General features: G+C 36.0%; 1 protein-coding gene across 1 annotated transcript in view; it reads left to right on the forward strand.

Moving 5' to 3' along the window:
• Positions 1–7,563: 7,563 nt before the first annotated feature.
• The window catches only part of LOC149540276 (uncharacterized), a 52,155-nt gene continuing 39,477 nt past the window's right edge, over positions 7,564–20,241 (forward strand). The window contains exon 1 of the mRNA XM_089801416.1: positions 7,564–9,097. Within this exon, the coding sequence (XP_089657542.1) occupies positions 7,667–9,097 (1,431 nt within the window). The 5' untranslated portion in view covers positions 7,564–7,666. The remainder of the gene's footprint in view (positions 9,098–20,241) is intronic.

Raw genomic sequence — 20,241 nt, forward strand, 5'->3', positions numbered from 1 at the left:
TTCCAGACCCAACCATATTTCCTTTTCCATCCAATAGTTTGGCCTTCCCATTCATGAATTCCACCTTGAATCCAATGTTATTCATCTATGCCACACTTAGTAGATTATGCTTTAGTCCTTTAACCTAATAAGCACTACCACATCTAAGTTCATTGGTTAGTGAGGTACAACCTTTTCCCTTTATGCAACAAGGTTCATTGTTTCCAAATCTCACACTACCACCATCATAATGTTCCATGTGTTCAAATTTTATTTTATCACCAATCATATAATGTGAGCAACCACTATCAATAATCCATGTATCATTTTTGCTAATGTGAGAGATAAGTGTTATTTTATCTCCTTCATCGTCAAATTCATCTTTTACAACAATATATACCATTTCATCATTTTCACTACTATCTGAATCTTTAGCTATAAAACAAGATTTCTTACCTTTATCCTTGTAGTCTTTTGTGGTTTTTGAAATCCTTCTTGCCTTTGTACTTGTTTTTTTTTTTTTTCATCTTTGTCTTCTCTATTTGGGCACCTTGTAGTAATGTGTCCAACTTCTTCACAAGAGAAACAAATTAAAAGAATCTTACCTTTATACTTTCCTTTTCCTTTGGGATACCTTATTGCAATCAATGCTTCAATGGCTTCAAGATCATTGTCAGAATTGTCTTCCTCTTCACTTTCAAATTGTTTGTTTTTAGATCTTTTAGCTTTCTTCTTGAGTGATAACTTGGCTTCAAACGCAGACTCAAGATTGCTAGAACTAGGAGTATAATTATCATAGTTATCTAGTTCAAACGTTGTCAATCTTCCAACTAGAGCATCCAAAGTTATATTGTCATTTGGATCACATCTCATCTTTTGAATATAAAACACTTTGATTGCATAGATAGGAAGAAGGGTTCTGAGTACCTTGCTTACCACTGTTACATCTTCAATTGTTCCTCTAGAGGCTTTGATAACACTAACACTAGCTTTGATTCTTTCTACATATTTTGCAATGTTTTCATCCTCTCTCATTTTCATCTAATCAAATGATTCTCTAAGACTTTCTACTTTGGCTCTCCTTACATTGTCATCTCCTCCATATATGACTTTTAGCTTAATCCATATTTTGTAAGCAGTTCCACAGTCTTTGACCTCATCAAATTTGACATAGTTGAGAGATGAAGTAATATCAATCATCATGATATTATGACTCTTCTTCTCTGCAATTTCTTCAATGGTCATAGTCCTAGTAGAAGCTTTGTATTTGTTGTCTAGATTTTTTAGCCCTGAATATCCAATGGTTGCCAAGTGTAGCCTCATGATTTCTTGTCATGCCTTGAAGTTATCTCTATTCTGCTTTGGGATCTCCCTCTTGTAAGACATCCTGATCTTTAGCTTAGGTCCTTGAAACCTTTTCTGCAAGCACCAAATGCTCTGATACCAATTGTTGTAAATATAAGAGAAGTAACTAAGAGGGGAGGTGTGAATCAATTACTACAAAGATAAATTCTAGATCCCTTAGATGTCAATACAAATCAAAATTTTGATTAAACTATATTTTGTCGTGACTCGACAAACACACATGCACTTAGTTTACACTAGCAAATATTGTAACTCGACAATAACTAAATATACTGATCTTAATGTGATTAACCTTAAGATTAACTTAGTTGCATACACATAAAAGAAATAACATGAACACAAGTGATGCCAAGATTTAACGTGGAAACCCAATTTGAAAAAAAACCACCAATTACAACTAGTTACTAATTTTCACTCTTCTGAAGTGAGCCTTGTTAGGAGCCAACCCTATTAAAGGTTACAAAGCATACTATTAGGTGTGACCCTATTAGAGGATTTAATCACCCTATTAGGAGTGGCCTTGTTAGAGGTCTTTAGACACTTCAATCTAGAAATGCCACCTTGTTAGAGGATTTACAAATAGTTGTTAAGCCAACTCGGTTAAGAGATTTAGATCACTGCTACAATGGTTAGAAAGTAACAATGAGATGACCAGATTTCTGATGCAACTGAATTGTTGATTAGAGATCTCAATTCTGGCTTGAATACTTGATCCTTCTTGAACAAATGTATCTTTGTAGCTCAACAAGAAAATTTTGCTTATCCTTCTACTTCGCTTCCTCTAAGCATCATTAAATCTTCTGTTATGTTCCATACTTTTAGTCCTCAACTTGACATGTAAGCTTCCACATGTAAGCTCTTTCCATCACATCATTAGAGGCATACATATTAATCACTTCCACATGTAAATATAACTTCCATATGCAAGATATAAATATAAGGTCAAGTTGAGGATTGAAAGTATGGAACATAACAGAAGATTTAATGATGCTTAGAGGAAGCGAAGTAGAAGGATAAGAAGAATATCCTTGTTGAGCTACAAAGATATATTTGATCAAGAAGGATCAAGTATTCAAGCCAGAATTGAGATCTCTAATCAACAATTTAGTTGCATAAAAAATCTGGTCATCTCATTGTTACTTTCTAACCATTGTAGCAGTGATCTAAATCTCTTAACTGAGTTGGCTTAACAACTATTTGTAAATCCTCTAACAAGGTGGCATTTCTAGATTGAAGTGTCTAAAGACCTCTAACAAGGCATACATGTAAGCTCTTTCCATCACATCATTAGAGGCATACATATTAGTTATCCCAAAGTGGTGATTGCCAATTTTTAGAAGAATTCACACCAATTTATGCATGGGGTTCTCACAATGATCTATTATTGCACTTTACCAACATGATGCCAACAAGGTAACCACCCCTCCTCTACTAGCTTCATGGGTGGAAGGAAAAAATAAGTTGCAAGGTCCAATACCATGATAAGTTGTGATATTGCTATTAGGATTTAACTGTGTGACTTTGAGTCAAAATCATTGACCCATATTTCATGAGTAGTGATTCAACATGAATCCATCTCTCATAAGAATAAATGGAACACTTAGCACTCATTGGATCTAGGTGATGCTCATATTGGTGAAGCAACGAGACTTCCCAAGAGGTGACCCATCCCTGTACTACTCTAACCTGAGTGCGCTTAACTACAAAGTTTCCTCCATGGTTAAACCCAAAGCTTGCAACCTCATTTGCAAAACCTTCACCAAGTGTTGTGCCTTATGAGCCATTCATCAGAAAGCCCCTTAATCTCATCAATTGATAAGTAGGAGATAACTTCCACATCAAGTCAAATTGTGAAATTGTGATATCTCCTACTTATCAACATGATAAGTTGCAAAAAAATAAAAACCGACTATCTTGATTTCATAAAGACATAAAACATTTGTTTGAGGAGACCTCTACTAAACATATCAAACGAAATATTTTTGAGAGAGGTTAGAAATACCCCTCCCATTCTAGAAGAGGAAATTCATTAAAAATCATCATTCATAGTTTCCTTGTCCCCAAGAGAGGAGAAACTATTAGGAAGAAAATCTAATCCTTAATGAAAATCTTGGTAAAGATTGTCTAGGATTGCCTAGCGCTTGTTAGGGCCTTCGTTGTTTATCTTCTCACAACCAGATGGTGTTAGAGTAATAAAGTATTTTCTTATTAATTAAATCATATTGATTCTATTATTAAGTCACTTATTATCTCTAGTTTACTTAAGCTAAATTTTAGGCATATTATAATTAATTCTTTTATTAATTATTGTCATGCAACCTAGGTTACTTACCTGTTAGGGTTTTGATCTCCTTTTATAAGGATTGATCTCTTTGTAATTTATTCACTCACTTTTGATTATAGCAATCTCTCTTTCTGCTCATTAAGAATGTTTCATCTATGAATCTCGGAATTCCATCCTCCATAGCTTTTGCTTCTTTCTTTCTTTGATAGGTGTTTGTATGCAGGTAATTCTTGGGAGTTGTGGGGTTGAACTTTCATCAACATCAACATGGTATTAGAGCTCCAAATCTCCATGCCCCTATTATTTTTATGATTAGTTTAGCTTGGCTTTCAAATCTATGTTTTTCCTTTCAAAGGATTTTGTTTTTTAGAGTTTTTTTTTTGTATTTGTATTGAATCGAGGGAGTCACCATTTTTTGGTGCACTTTGAGCCCAAATGGACCTCACCGTTGAGTTGAGAGCGCCCAAAAATCCCTATTTTCATATAAAATTTGTCCAATTTGGACATAGTTGGAATCTGAGGCGAAATATATTGCTTTGAGATTGGGCACATTTTATGAGGTGGCAATTTTGTGATTTTTGATACATAAATCAAGATTTTCAATGCAGAAATCAAGATTTTTTGGCACAAAATTTAAGATTTTTGGCATGAAAATTGAGATTTTTAGCACTCAAATTGATAGTTTTTGGTACGCAAATCAAATTTTTTGGGCACACGACTCAAATTTTTTTGTACGCAAATCGAGACAATTTCAGTATGAAATTGACATGCTTCCTGTGATAATTTCTAGTACTACAGGGCATGCTTTTCAAGGCATTTTAGCATGGACTCTGAGGTGGTATTTTAAAAAATTTGCCCTTCCACTGCTTTTTTGACCTACATGTGGGTTTTTGGCCATAATTTGCTCCTTGAAACTATGTTTTTCGGAAATGAGATATCGTCGGAAAGATGATTCCGAGACTATTGTGATAGTGCAATTTATTTGGACTTTTTATGTTGTTTGGCCACCTATTTATGTAGTCAAATCAAATGTTCTATTTTTGACTCCATGAGACATATCTTGAGACATTCTATTTTCTAGATTCTACTCTAGGCACATCTCATTCAATGTTTTCCTTTTTTGCATTCTAGTGGATATCTTGGTTGTTTAAGGTTCAGAGATCACTTTTGTTGCTTCAGATGATTTTTCATGGGTTGTACTATCTATTATATCAACTTTACGCTCTTTTGATCTTTGTTGACATCCTTTTGTAGTATTTTTGCAAACGCATTGAGATAAAGTGCCACTTTATTGCATTTCAAGATCTTGCACATCTTTGTGTTTTGTTGTACTCACACTACATTATAAAGTGCCTTGGTGGGTTTCATGTTGGCCATATTCGTCATCTTCCTTTGTCAAGTGAGTATTCCTTCCATGACATTAGCCTCATGATGTGTTGATGACACATGCCATTATAGGTGTTTGTACTTCTTTTGCACTCTTGATGTTCTTGGTTCTTCTTTTTGCAGGAGATATTGTATTAAATTATAGTGTTCATGTCTTACCTCTCAGCATTATAGGGGGGTTATGTTGGCTCTATTGCTTTCTTGGTTTGATGGAGTGAGCGAAGTATTCAATATTTGATCCTATGTACTAGGCGATTGTAGTGGTTGGATATCTATGCATTTTGGTGAGATGGATCATTTACCATATAGACATTCTCTCATTCCTATTTTTGGAGGCCATAAAGATACCTTCCATCTTCGATTAATCAAATCTTTAGACTTAGTCTTCTCTAACTGGTCATGTTCTATATAGTGGAGGTTCTTTAGATCAACAGTTTGATAGTGTTTGCAGCTTCATGCCTCAGTGGTGTTCTACATGATCATCTTTTGTTCCTATCTTATGGGATATTCCCTAGCTTGGAGGCTTCTTCAGTCCTTTACTAGTTCTTTCAACATTATTTCCATCTCTTTTTGGAGTAGGGTTTTTCCCATGTGGTTTTCTCTATTTCTCCTCTTTCCAGAGATTTGGTTGTGCTTGGGTACCTCATCAGGCCTTATTGTCGAGACCCAAATTTACCTTCACTAGTAAAGTCTAGGTTTTTAGCTACTCCCTAAGTTTATCTTAAGGGGGGGTGTTAGAGTAATACAATATTTTCTTATTAATGAAATCATATTGATTTAATTATTAAGTCACTTATTATCTCTAGTTTACTTAAGCTAAACTTTAGACATATTACAATTAATTCTTTTATGAATTATTATCATGTAACCTAGGTTACTTAATTGTTAGGGTTTTGATCTTCTTTTATAAGGATTGGTCTCTTTGTAATTTATTCATTCACTTTTCATTATAGCAATCTCCCTTTTTGCTCATCAAGAATGTCTCATCTATGGATCTGGGAATTCCAACCTCCATAGCTTTTGATTCTCTTTTTTTGTGACAGGTATTCATATGCAGGTGATTCTTGGGAGTTGTGGGGTTGAACTTTCATCAACTTCAACAGGTGGGTGCCAATACCAACGACACAAGGGACCAAATTGTCTAAACCCCTCAAAGTTGGCTGTGGGGACCTGGTATTCATAATGAAACCATGCAAAATGGTGGAAGAGACAATAGCTGAAAAGGACCTCCCCTTGGGTAATAGGGTTTGAAATAGTCTTAATTGGAGAAACAACCTTTGGAACCTTGACAGATGAAGGGTCCTAACTTGGCAAAGCCAAACTACAAAAAACTTGTTTTGGAGGAGCAACAACATTCTACTTGCCCTTATGCTCCAGTGTTGTTCAAGTTCCATCTCCTTTAGTAGGCTCTAGGCTTCAAACAACAATTGACTGCTTAAGAGGAGGCTTGGTCTTAGGCACAACCAATGGCCATCCTTAATTTTGTGATTTGTTGAGTGATAGCGAAAACATGTATTGGAAAAATTCAAATACATACTACATTGTGTAAAGTGCGCTGCTTACCGATCTGAATATCTATAGTTTCCTTGAGTTCCTTGGTAAAGTCTATTTCAACACAAACCATTTTTTAGGGACGTGCATGGAAGAAACACTCATGCTCCATGCATAAAGCTTGACTCAATATTTGGGCAATGTTATATAAAAATGACACCTAGACAGAGACTTTGAACTTGTTGTCATTGGAGACTATGAAAGTCTCACGACCATGGTTGAAATACAAGGAGGGAAGAATGAACAAACCAAGGGCCATTTTGAGAGTACCCTCAACATGTGAAAGGGCTCTCAAAATAGAATAGAAAAATACCTGGCAAGGTTTTAAATGATCAAGGTAGATCCCATAAGGGAGTGAAACCTTGACATTCAGAAGGTATTCGACCAACAAAATAGCCAATTAAAGTAAACTTTTCAAGCCATTCACAAGCTTTATCAAAATCTTGAAAAAAACTTTGTTATGCTTAAATTGGCCACAACCATAAAAACAACAACAAATGAAAAATAATAGAATTAGCGACAAAAAATTATACAACTACTCTAAAAACCCTAAATAAACAAATGCATGCAAGGTTATAGAACACACTTTCACTTGCACCATCCACAATAGGATTTTTAATATGTGAAATAAGAACTCAAATTTGAGAGCATCACAATGACTATTAAAGAAATAAATAACCAAACCCAAAAGCAAACCAAGAATGAAACACCAATCCTAGATGGGAACGTTGATTCTCACAAAATTTATAATCTCAACAATCAACAGAGCCGTTTAAGGCGGCGTCAAAGCTTTATCTGTTGGAAGAGTTCAGCACCGTGCTTATACATGTTTATTAAATAGAATAATAAAAATAAATCTATAAAGAAATGTAAATAAGGTCACGTAGCAAGCCTCCAAAGTTCGGAATCTAAGAAATGCAGAGCGGAAAGAATTTCCATTTTACCAAATTACCGAGTCCACGGGTATATAAATGGCAAGGAGGATAGGAAGGCGGCTTGTGGTTCTAGCTGAAGCCCAAGATTATCTCTACGCCTGCGAGTGCTCTGTAATTTCATATTTCCCAAATTCTCACAAACACATCCCATCTATTTTGAATTTGTATGACAATGGCGGCAACAGGGCTGCACTCTGCGCTGACAGTAGGAAAAGCACCGACTCACACTTCGTCTGCCCACATATTAAATGTAATGGCGGTTAGAGGAAGAAGCAGAGGGCGAAGACATTCAATTGGAGTTGCCATCCGCGCAGAAGCCCCCGATGCGACTGTGGCGGATAGAAGCGGAGGTATCATCAGCATCCCTCCGGATTCGAAAGAGAACGACCCAATTTATCAGTACCTGAAGAAGGATTACAAGTGGGGATTTGTGTCCGATATAGAATCTGAGTCCATACCCAAAGGGCTGTCGGAGGAAACTGTGAGGCTAATTTCTGCTAAAAAGAATGAGCCTCCGTGGTTGTTGCAATTTAGGTTGAATGCTTACAGACAGTGGCTGAAAATGACCGAGCCCAAATGGTCTGATAATACTTATCCTCTTATGAACTTCCAAGATTATTGTTATTACACTGCGCCGAAGCAGAAAGAACAGAAGCAGAGCCTGGATGAGGTGGATCCTCAGCTACTCGAGACTTTTCAGAAATTGGGGATCCCTCTGACTGAGCAGAAGCGACTGGCTAATGTTGCCGTCGATGCGGTTTTTGACAGTGTTTCCATTGCTACGACTCACAGGAAAACGCTTGAGGCTGCTGGAGTCATTTTCTGTTCCATCTCCGAGGCAGTCCATCAGTATCCTGATCTCGTTAAGAAGTATTTGGGTAGAGTTGTGCCTCCCGGCGATAACTTTTATGCTGCTCTCAATTCTGCAGTGTTTAGTGATGGATCCTTTTGTTACATCCCTAAAGACACCGTGTCTCCCATGGAGATCTCTACTTATTTTAGGATTAATTCCATGGAGACTGGTCAGTTTGAGAGGACCCTTATCGTGGCCGATGAGAGGAGCTACGTGGGTTATCTAGAAGGATGTACTGCGCCTTCCTACGATACCAACCAACTTCATGCTGCAGTTGTGGAGCTATATTGTGCTGAGGGTGCTGAAATTAAATACTCCACTGTGCAGAATTGGTATGCTGGAGACGAGAATGGGAAGGGTGGAATTTATAATTTTGTAACTAAGAGGGGTTTGTGTGATGGAAACAAGTCCAAGATATCTTGGACTCAAGTCGAGACAGGTTCTGCAATCACTTGGAAGTATCCCAGTGTGATTTTGAAAGGAGATAATACTATAGGAGAATTTTATTCTGTAGCCCTTACAAATAACTATCAGCAGGCAGATACTGGGTCAAAAATGATTCATGTAGGAAAGAATTCGAGGAGCAGGATCGTTTCTAAAGGTATCTCTGCTGGTAACTCAAGAAATTGCTACAGGGGCCTGGTGCAAATACAGCCATCTGCTCACAATTCCAGAAACTTTTCACAGTGTGATTCAATGCTCATAGGTGACGAGGCAGCTGCAAATACCTACCCTTATATTCAGGTACGCCTTGAATTTCTGCTGTTTGAAATAATGATGATGATTTTGGATAGATTGTACGACATTTGATGTACTTCTTTATTTACAGCCAACTTACCCCAGATAAAATCTGCATTGAACCTGGTTTGTCATTGTAATGTCACCAAATTAGGAGAACCTGGATTTTGCTCTAGATTATAAATTATATATAAAAGCAAGCTGGGTTTTATTTTAGGGTACCTTTGATTGAGATCCTGCAAGCAAGTTAGGAAACATTATAACCATAATTCATGATTGCACATTCTTGAGTTAGAAATAAATAAATATATATCAGAATAATAGATTGCTTGAACCAGATTTTAAAGCGTTTCAACCATAGAAGTAATAAGGTAGGGTGAATTGATGAGGTGCCCAAGAGGACCCTATTCAAGGTCCAAGAGTGGATATACCATCCCTCCTGGCCTTGTGTGGCCCTTGCTGTACAAATGAGGTGGCATACCTAGTTTGATGTCCTATCACCATTCTTCTTATCCTTTCAGTTCTATCTCACCTCTACTGGTTGAGCATCCATATGCATTGGCTCACCATGATAGAGGTCTGCGAAGGATCATTTGCAGTAGGGTGCCCAGAAAAGGTCCATTCTTCCTAAGTTGAAAGGCAGTCCCCTTGTCCCCCCCTTTGGCCTCACGGGACTCCTTAGTCACATAGCATGGGGTGGTGTGCTTAGAAGGTGACCTCATTGCCATTTTCCCTACTGTGACTATACCTCATTTCCCTACCATGGCTAATTGCAGCAGACAGAAAACATAAATGATGAACTCTATATTACAACATCCATGATCTATCCAATGAAATGAATATTAGATCACGGGCATGCAGATGTATGGAAGCTGTCACATACTACTATTATATACCTAAATCAGTCATGCAATAATATAAAATCAGCGTTATGATAGATTATCTATACGCACGTTTGTATTTGCATCAATAGTTCTGTAACTCAAATAAAAGAGTCATAAACAGATATTTTATGTAAGATATTGCCACACGATGCTCATACCCAGGTCCCAGATTTGATCTATAATCTATTCTTAATCTCGTTTTGTCTTTTCTTCTCTCCAATGATTGAATGAATGGATGTGGATATGATAGGGTGAGAATTGATTGATGAATTGATTGACGATGAGTTGATTGCTTCTTTATTCACTGTGTTGAATTGATTATTACTAATTGATAGATTGATAAACTCAACCTTTGCTGATTCATAGATTGCTTGATTTCATGACGCATTGAGGAGTGATGATGTATTAATGTTTTCTTTGAATGATCTCCTCTTTATAATTTACTAATCTGAGTTGGCACATTTCATTGTTGTCTTTGAAAACAATATATATTCTCCCAATTGATCTCTCTTTTTGGTTCCATACCCTTTTCAATGAAATTCTTCTGGTTTGTATCTCCTTTGAGTGTAGGGAGTCACCTCCTTTCATTTGTATATTGTAATTAAAGGGTCACTCCTCGTGGTTATGAAAAAATACATCTGTTTGGCAACTACTGCTGCCCCTTTCACGATCCGTCTCTCACTTGTCAAATCTGTCATTACTATCTATCAAATCTGCACATATCCCATTTAAGATCTGCACATGTTCTTCTTCTAGATCTACATAGCTTATTTTATTCTTATCTTGTCAATTCTTATTTCAGATCCCTCTTTATACTTCTGCTCTGTATCTGCTCTAGAGCTTCTATACTCCTTTTATCCCCATTCCATTTGATCCATCTTCTCCTTTATATCTTCCCATGAGGGAGAGGTCATGCCTCTTTGTCATGTCTACTTTTTGGCAAGAATCACAAAACTTCATAATTGTCCCTCTTTTGAAGAGTCACAACTCTTCATCATTACAACCCTTTAAAAAGTCAGAATTCCTTCATTATTAGCCCTTTCAAAGAGTCACAACCCTTCATAATCATGCCTCTTCGTAATTACGATCTGTCTGAAGAGTAAACAACCTTTCATAACCACAACCGTTTTGAAGAGTCATATGTTACAAGTGTGGTTTTTGTTTCACTAAACTATCGACCTATCAATGCCCAATACAACCACTAGACTTATAGAATCAACAAGAGGTGGTTAGTCCCTTGTCACGAATTCCGAGAGGAGCGCTGACCATTTTGTCAACAATCTCACCCAAGCGTTACCTGAGGGAATTCGAACACGTGACCAAGCTCTAATACCACTTGTTACAAGTGTGTTTGCTGTTTCACCAAAAGGTCAACCTATCAATGCCCGATACAACCATTAGACTTGTAGAATCCACAAGAGGCAGTTAGTCCCTTGTCACAAATCCTGAGGGTAGTGGTAACCATTTTGCCAACATCATAACCCTGCACCTTTTGAAAGTCACTTCTTTATTTTCTTCCCTTTCCTTTCTCTCAATTCTTCCTTAATTCTTATGCCCCAGTCTTTCTATCTCCTTCCTCTTGAAATGAAGTTCTCTTTTCTCCCTTTTATGCCTCTCTTTTGACAGGGGCACAACTTTTCCATTTATGAATTTTGACTATTTGTTTAACTAAATTTTAATTATTTTTAATTTTTTCTTTTTGATTTTCTAATTTAATTTAATTTTTTTTAAGAAGGGGAAAACGCTTTGACCTGGAGCTATGAACTGGTGAGGCCACAAACAGGGGACCTCATCCCCATTAGATTTGAACCTTGATGGCAAGGATAACAACTCAACAACTTAACCATCACAACATGCCACTATTGGCAGATTTTCTAATTTAATTGTTATTGTTTATTATTTAATCCTATTTAAAGAAGGGGACATGACAGTCACACTCTTTTTTAGTGCACCCAGGAGCAATAATTAATAAAAATCATCAAAATCTTCTTTAAATCCATCTTCTCTTCATTTCTTTGAAATGATTGGCTCATGTATTGGTTGACCTCTGTTTGGGTAGATTGTCCAACAATTGGTATGCTTCTTGTTCACAACCAAGTTACCCTGGATAAAATCTACAACACATTTTTCTGATGTGCTCAGTATTAAGAATTATTGCAAATCATCAAATCTTGGGTGAGTCCATCGTTTCTTCATTCTGAGGAACGATTGGCTCTTGTATCTGTTGACCTCTAAGCTTCTACTCTTTCATCCTATGCCCTTGTCAATAATTATTGTCAAATGACTTCAACTCCAGTCCGATTTGACTCTAACTGTGCACAAAGGTACCTATGCTGGAAGCCTTTGATATAAATTTCTACAGTGGCAAACTAGTAGTTGCAGTACAGAAGAACAATTGTAATCACAGATTATGAACAGTGATCGACATAAAACAAAGTCAAAGCAATGTTTTTGTTGCAAATTTATTTTCAGTAAAATGCTTTGCTAGTACAAGGAAATGCTATTTGTAGAACCAGTAATTTTTGGGTAAGATACAACTGTCCATAGCAAGCATTTGTTGTCCACTATTTAAGCTGACAATCAATAAACAATTTAACAACCACCAAATTTCGCTACATACATGCAATTGATTAATGAGAGCATAGAAGTCTGATTTTTTAGTTTCTGGATTTAATATCCTCAGAAGAGAGTAGCCGGGCTGAGAAAAGGGAAGCACAACCTGTAAGCTAGAGATTGTGAAATATCCATTAGTCAAGTTATTTATGTTGTGTACGTTGTAGGACTTTGAGAATAGGGAGCATAATTTTGGTGTCAGAATATTTCTAATAAATAATTGACACGTGTCTCTTTCCTAGAAGCATTTAATGGAGAAAGCATATTTATCCTGTAATGCACACTGATTGACCGAGTAACAAAAGTTATTTATTGAATTCTCAACCATGTCATCTTAGTATTGTGGCGGAATTTGAAACTTAGTGAATTGAAAGTGAGAGAAGTTGCAGAATCGATTAAAAGAGGAAGAATAGTTGGCAAAGTTAGAAGATAATGTCATGACCTTGATATAGTCATAATGGATATAATAACAGCATTCTCTCTCATAACAGAAATAAATGGATTTTATTCAGAAAATTGTCTTAATTACAAGACTTTACAATTTTCTGAACAAACAAAAGCAATGGGTCCACAGTTAAAGACAGCGATTATGGAATAAAAAACAATAAGGGCAAAGCAGAAATTATAAAATGAAGGAGGAGTAATTAGACATCAAAGACAGCAATTGGTACAGAGTAATTAAGAATGATATAAGACAGCAAATTGGAAAAAGTTAAGAAATAAATAAAATAGCAATCAAAGTAAATTTGAGGTATGTGGAACAGACATGATCCTTGGAAGAGATAAAGGAATCACCTAAGGGACACAACCCTTCAGCAAGTTACGAAAATGTTTCAGATCAAGAAAGTATCATTCCAAGGGGCATTGAACCCATAGTTGGAAAACTTGCCAAAGCCAAAAAGTCGCCACGGCTTGAATTTTTTTTTTGGGAAAAACTCAGCAAATACAAACAAAGAATCAGACCTGTAATAGTTCAGAACCAAATTTATCTTATCAAACAACTAATAGCATTAATAACTATCACGGTGGATAAATTCTAGGGTAAATCTAGAAGGGGACATTACAGAGAAAGTAGGTGGTCAGCATGAGCGAATGGCAGATGTTGTAAATATGTTGAAACTTGAGAGCTCTGCAAGCAAGATTAAATGCTGTAAAGTTGGTCCAATAAACAAAAATAAAAGCAGAAGAGTTATGAAAATAATGAGGAGGAAAAATCATGTCCTTGGGAATATTGAGTACAGACACAATCTTTACCCAAAGAGGTTAACATATAAATAATACCTCATAGAATTGATTGATTGGGTTATGACAGAGATTTATTTAGGTATGAAAATGCCGAAGACCAGGAGAAGGTAAAATTGATATGCATGAATGTGATACCCCCCTCAGAAATATAATTTTATAATATATAATTAATAATAATAAGAAGACTAATTTTATAAAAAAATAATAATATAAATTTAATAAATATATACTTGATGGTGTGATGTGACTAATAAATCCTAATCGTTGTTATGAAGAGGATCAGTCACTATTATATAAGTGCAGCATGTGAAGTAAAGATCAACAAACAGAGTTTCAGAAGAGACAAGTTCAGTTCATGAAGAATGCATTATAAACAGTGGCAAAGAAAGGCAGTAACGGTGTGTTGCTAAGGTTTTTAATGTTTTGCAGAAACAGCTGCATTATCAAGAGAATTTCTCTTTATTTATTGGTAAGAGTTGTATGTACCTCGTCCTTAGGACGATGAGTCTTAGGTGTACAATTTCTTTACTATATCTTGCTACTTTGACTGTAAGACTTTGTTTGCAAGTCTGGAGCAGTGAACTCCTTTCTATATACAGTGTTGTAAGGTCATTGTGCTTCTTATTGCATATCTGAAGTAGTGAGCTCCTACTATCTTTGTAATAGACTATATATCAATGAATTATCTTTGTGGGTGTGCTCACCATGGTTTTTCCAATTTGGGTTTTCCATGTATAAATATCTTGGTGTTCATGTGTTGGTGTTTTTAGCTCATTACTTGCTTAATGTTTTATGCAGTTAATATTCAAGATAGCTATTACATAAGCAAGATTTTGCTTATGCCGATTCACTCCCCCCAACAACATCCATGTGTGTTCAACTATAGGTATCAGAGCAAGGTTCCTCTTGAAAAAGCTTAACAACTTGAGGTTAATCCGGAGTCTAGAACACCATGTTTGATGAAGATCTAAATGATATAATTGAACAGGGTGATTGGGGTGAAGATGTCAATATGGATCGTCAGTTATGGAATGCTTTGGCTGATCTGAATAGAACCAGATTTAATTAGAAGAAGACTAAAGACAAGATTGTGTTTCAAAGATTTCTTTTGGAAGATGCAAAGAAGGAAATAGAAGATCTTGATGAAAATCTGAATGACAAGACAAATGCATGTTCCATACTGAAAAAGGAGTTAAAAGAAGCCAAGGACCGAATTGAGAAATGGTTAAAGCTGAAAGATGAAAGTGAAGTGTTGCCTTCTGAAGTTGAGAAACTCAAAATAAAATTCTAGAGAATTAAAGGGTGAGAAGGACAGAGTGAAATCTACATTATTGAAGAACTATGAAGAAATAAATGAATCAGAAAAATTGGTGGAAAACAAAAAGGTTTTGGAAATTGGAAGCAAATGAAGAGAAAAAGGATTCAGTAGATCAGATACAGGCATAAGATAAAAATGGCCGGTTAAATTGGAGACATATTCATTCCAGGCATTCATCTTCTAATGGAGTTTGTTTGCAATAAATTAGGGCAAAAAGCTAGTGAATGTAGAATCAGAAGAAAGGTTGTCTTTAGCAGAAGGTGATATAGTTGCAATAAGTGTGAACATAAGGCTTTTCAGTGCAAAAGTAGAATAGATATGAATAAAATTGTTAAAAACTGCAATGGACATTATTATGGTTGTAATAGATATGGAAACAAATTAGTAAATTGAATATTAAATAACAATATCAAAAGGAATGGATTTATAAGAATGAAAAAGAATGGTTTGGTTTGCTATAATTGCAATATGATAGGTCATATTGTTAGGGTTTGCTAGAATACGGTTCAAAAAAATAATCATTTGATTATTACAAAAGACTCAAAGAGAAGGAACAAGACATATTTGACAAAGAAAATAGAAGATGCTTCTGAAAATGGTCTAACATTCATTTTTGATGATATTTCCTCTTTTGCCAAATGACTTAGATTGCAGGGTCTGAGGGGGAGTTTTTATATTAATTTGCTCCCCCCTACAAGGCTAGATGCTAAGTATCTTTTCGGTATGGCGATAAGGTTTGGATGTTTTTTTGGAGGCAAGATTTGTGTTTTGTGGTGCAGAAAGGGGACTGTATGTTTCGATACAGTGTATCAGCTTTTTGGTGTTGCTAGTGACAGTATTTATTTGGTCAATTATGTTCATTTATGCAATTGCGATTTGGAGATCTCAAGAGTGAAAGAGAATGTTGAGTATGATTTTTGTGAATCTCCAAGCAGGCAATTATTTGATAACCTGAAGTTGACTTTGGAGAGTCTGAAGAGGAGGTTCAGAGAAATCTTGCTTTTGTATTTTTGGTGGTAGTGCAAGTTTTGGGTATTTTAGCAATGGATATGTTTTTGGCCTTTGTCCTTGATGGCAAAGGGGGAGCAAGATGTAATGTCCCCGTTTTGGAGGAATCCATTATTTATAAAGTTATCGATAAAAATATATTACAAGATAACTTTATAAAGTGATATATTTTATAAGTCATTAAATAAAATAATCTTCTAGAGGTTGCTGGAAGAAGCGGAGAAAAATTAAAAAGGAGGCTGACCTATCGAGAAAAAAAGAATAAATAGGCATTGAGGGCTCATTGCCTATCATCGAGATTTATTATTGATATTTGTTGATGTGCGTTGTGGAGCCTAAGGTTTCTGCAAGTAGTCACAATTGGCCATTGAGAACGAAAACTCTCAATTGGTACGCAATTTTGAGGGTGTGAAAGATCACCTGAATTATTGCAATTGTGGGAAGGATATTTCAGTCCTTTCACTTGTGCTTAATTGCTGGTTTGGAGTTTCAAGTGGAATTGCACTTTCACCATATCATCTTCAGCAGTCAGTCTCCAATATCTGATCAATCCAGGTTCTTCTTTTCAGTTTGTAGTTGTAACAAGTTCTCAATTGTATACAACTAGTTAGGGTTTATCTGTAATGTGCCATGTCATAATGTTTCGGTGCTGAAAATTGCCGTATCATTTGTAAAAACATTGGGTTTTCATGGAATAAATACATTGGCACTATTTTTTTTACTTATTTCAGCAATATAATTTAGTAGTGTATTAAATTTAGGGTTTGTTTAGTGGCCTATTTGAAAGGGTCATTACAGAAGATAAGGAAAATTTTGTTGTCAATATGTATTTCAGAAGTACAAAATGTAGGAAGGATAATGAGAAATGCAATGGCTAGTTGAGTTATGGGGAGTAACAATGTTCAATATTTTATTCAATGTTTTAGGTAGTTGTTTGCCATCAATGTCAAAGGGGGGAGATTCTGGAAATATATGTTGTTTGTTGTTGTTGATGTCAAATACTATGGTCTGGAGGTGCTTTCTCTTACACCTGTGCATGGAAGTAGTTGTTGTTGACATGTTTAGGTGCATCTGATGTCCGAAAGAAGGATGATGCTTCAAAAAGAAGTAAGGTTGCGTGTTGAACATGTTAGTGCTTCAAAATAGTGGAAAACAAAAACATGCATTTTGGAGATTGTGAGAATGATGTTTGTCAGCACTTTAGAATAGCGGAAAACAAGTGTGCATTCTGGAGATTCTGAGAATGATGTTTGTCACTGCTTCAGAGTTGTTTTCTTAGGCCTGGAAGTCAATGGTTTTGTTTGAATGTGAATGTCAGTGGTTTAGTAACAAAGAGTTATGCAGTTGTGTTGGTGATATAAAGATGTGATTCAAATTGTATTGAGGCTTTGGTCTTCTTATGTTTCTTGGTGATTTGAAAAGAATGTCTTGAATTGTTGCAATTATCATCAATTTGTAGTTTGGTCCAGAAATGTGTTGTTATGGCTTCTGATGTGAACTGCCGGTAAGTGATATTGTTTCTGATGTGGCATGTGGATCTCACCATGGTGTGTGGAGGCCCAGCTATATTTGGCAAATTAGGTGGTTCTTTGGCTAGTTTGTTACTATATGTTTGAGAAGGCTATGGAAGTTGTTCCAAAAATAATGGATTGGGCATTGGGCTATGTGTAGTACATCCATGGTCCCCCCCTCTCTTGGTGTGGACCGCGCTTCATATTTTCTCTCTTGTCCAACTGTGTTTGTGCTATGTGTGACCTATGTATTAATGTTTATCTCTTATCCGGTTAGGTCTATGTTAGGTATAATCTTGTTTGGTTTGAATGCTTGTGGCATGATACCTTATTGTAATTTGTTGTTGCCATGACCGAGATGTAAATTAATTGTAATTTGGCATGGATGACCTTTTCAAACACTCCAATGATCTCACTTGTACATAAGTACAGTGTGTGCTTTGGCAAAAAAGGGTTAGTAGGTGCAAGTAACAATCAACAAGCAAAGTTTTAGAAGAGCAAAACTTTTGTTCATGAAGAATGCTATATCATGACTGCGGTAGGGAAGAAAAGAGAGTAATAGTGTGTAACAGTGTGTTGCTGAGGTTTAGAGTGCTGTGTAGATCAGCTGCATTATCAGGAGAATTTCTCTTTATTTATTGTGAAGAGTTGTGTATACCTTGTCCCTAGGACAGTGAGTCTTGGATGTACAAGTTCCCTATATATCTTTCTACTTCGTCTGTGAACCTTCGATCGCAAAGTCCAGAGTAGTAAGGTCCCATCTATATACAGTGTTGTAAGGGCAGCTTGCCTCTGACTGCATATTCGGAGCAATGAGGTCTTGGTATCTTTATAATCAGACTATATATCGGTGAATTATCTTTGTGGGCAAGTGCTCACTATGGTTTTTCCTAGTTTGGGTTTTCCAAGTATAAAGATCTTAGTGTTCATGTGTTGGTGTTTTTAGTTCATTATTTGCCTAGTGTTTCATGTGGTGAATACAAGATAGTTGATTGCTTGAGCAAGATTTTGGTTTATGTTGATGCACCCCCCTTTTCAGCACGTGTGTTCAACACGTGTTAGTTAATCCATATATAGTCATGTATTGCAGGAGTTTTCTTAGTCTTCAATATCTAATTCTTCATATCATCTTCCCCACTTGTTTTTCTGTTCTCCACTATGGAGCAAGAGCCACAAATGTAACTATTTAGTTAGATAAGGGACGGGCTTTGGGAATTTACCAAAAGATCATCAGCACTTTAGAAGAGTGAAGCTTCCAGAAGAAGTTTGCAAGAAAGTGCAACGTGCAAGTGGGAGATGATTATAATATGCAAGTGGGAGATGATTATAATATCTAGAACTAAAGTTAGGTGTATTGTGTTATGTAGATGAGTTTGAAAATATAGAAGAAATGATTTGCATGCTAACATGTAAGCCTGTGTGCCAGCCTTATTCACCTACATTTGCAGTTTTTGACCACAAATAAATTTCCTTGCACCATGCATACATGCCTAATACAAGGAGTGATGTTGCACACCTGTACACAACTCCTTAACTTCTGTGCCATGCATGTGGTGCTTGGAACCATGTCATACATGAAATAATAACTGATTGAGATATTCAATAATTACAATGGAGACAAAAAGCTCCCTAAATAGAGATTACTAGCATATTTTCTAAAATAGAAACAAAAAACTGAAAAGAGACATTCTAAAAAAGAACCAATTACCAAAGAGAAAGATTCTAGAATTGAATGAACATTATAGTAAAATTGCATAATTTCTTTAACAGTGCATCTCCAAGGACATCATGCAACTCATTCACAACCCTTTGATTTGTTACTCATCCAATGCTAAGGAGCATGTCACATAGCTTCATTGGCGACTTTACACCTATCTGCATCAGCACATACAGAGTATACTGGATAGAATTCGAAGCAGAATGCCACCAAACATCTTTGACTTTCATGCAACAATCCAAGACACCTTTTGGAGCTGCCTAATGATACACCACTTGTCAGCACAACATGTGTCTAAGTTCATACCATTGGGAGATGAAGCATCACATGGATGCTTAGATTTATCTTCCATGGTATCCTTTGTCTTCACGATCATGCTGTTTGTAAATGCACATCTATAACATAAACAAATAGGCAAAAGCTAGGCATGCAATTTTATAGGATAGATAGGAGTAAATACACAATTATACATATCCTCTGAGAGTACACCATGTAGAAAACATGCAGATTAATAAAATGGTATGTCCTAGTTCTCTTTCTCTATTTGTAGCTCTATCTCCATATTATTTTACACATATATAACATATCTTGACCTCCTTACAAAATATTGCTATCTTGGTCACCTGGGATCTAGATCAGCATTATTTCATTGTTATTGTATTTAGGACTAATAGCTGCAGATGTAATACACAATTATACATATCCTCTGAGAGTACACCATGTAGAAAACATGCAGATTAATAAAATGGTATGTCCTAGTTCTCTTTCTCTATTTGTAGCTCTATCTCCATATTATTTTACACATATATAACATATCTTGACCTCCTTACAAAATATTGCTATCTTGGTCACCT

Source organism: Cupressus sempervirens, chromosome 9, assembly GCF_028749045.1.
Source record: "Cupressus sempervirens isolate cs-2001-9-10 chromosome 9, ASM2874904v1, whole genome shotgun sequence".
Lineage (NCBI taxonomy): Eukaryota > Viridiplantae > Streptophyta > Pinopsida > Cupressales > Cupressaceae > Cupressus > Cupressus sempervirens.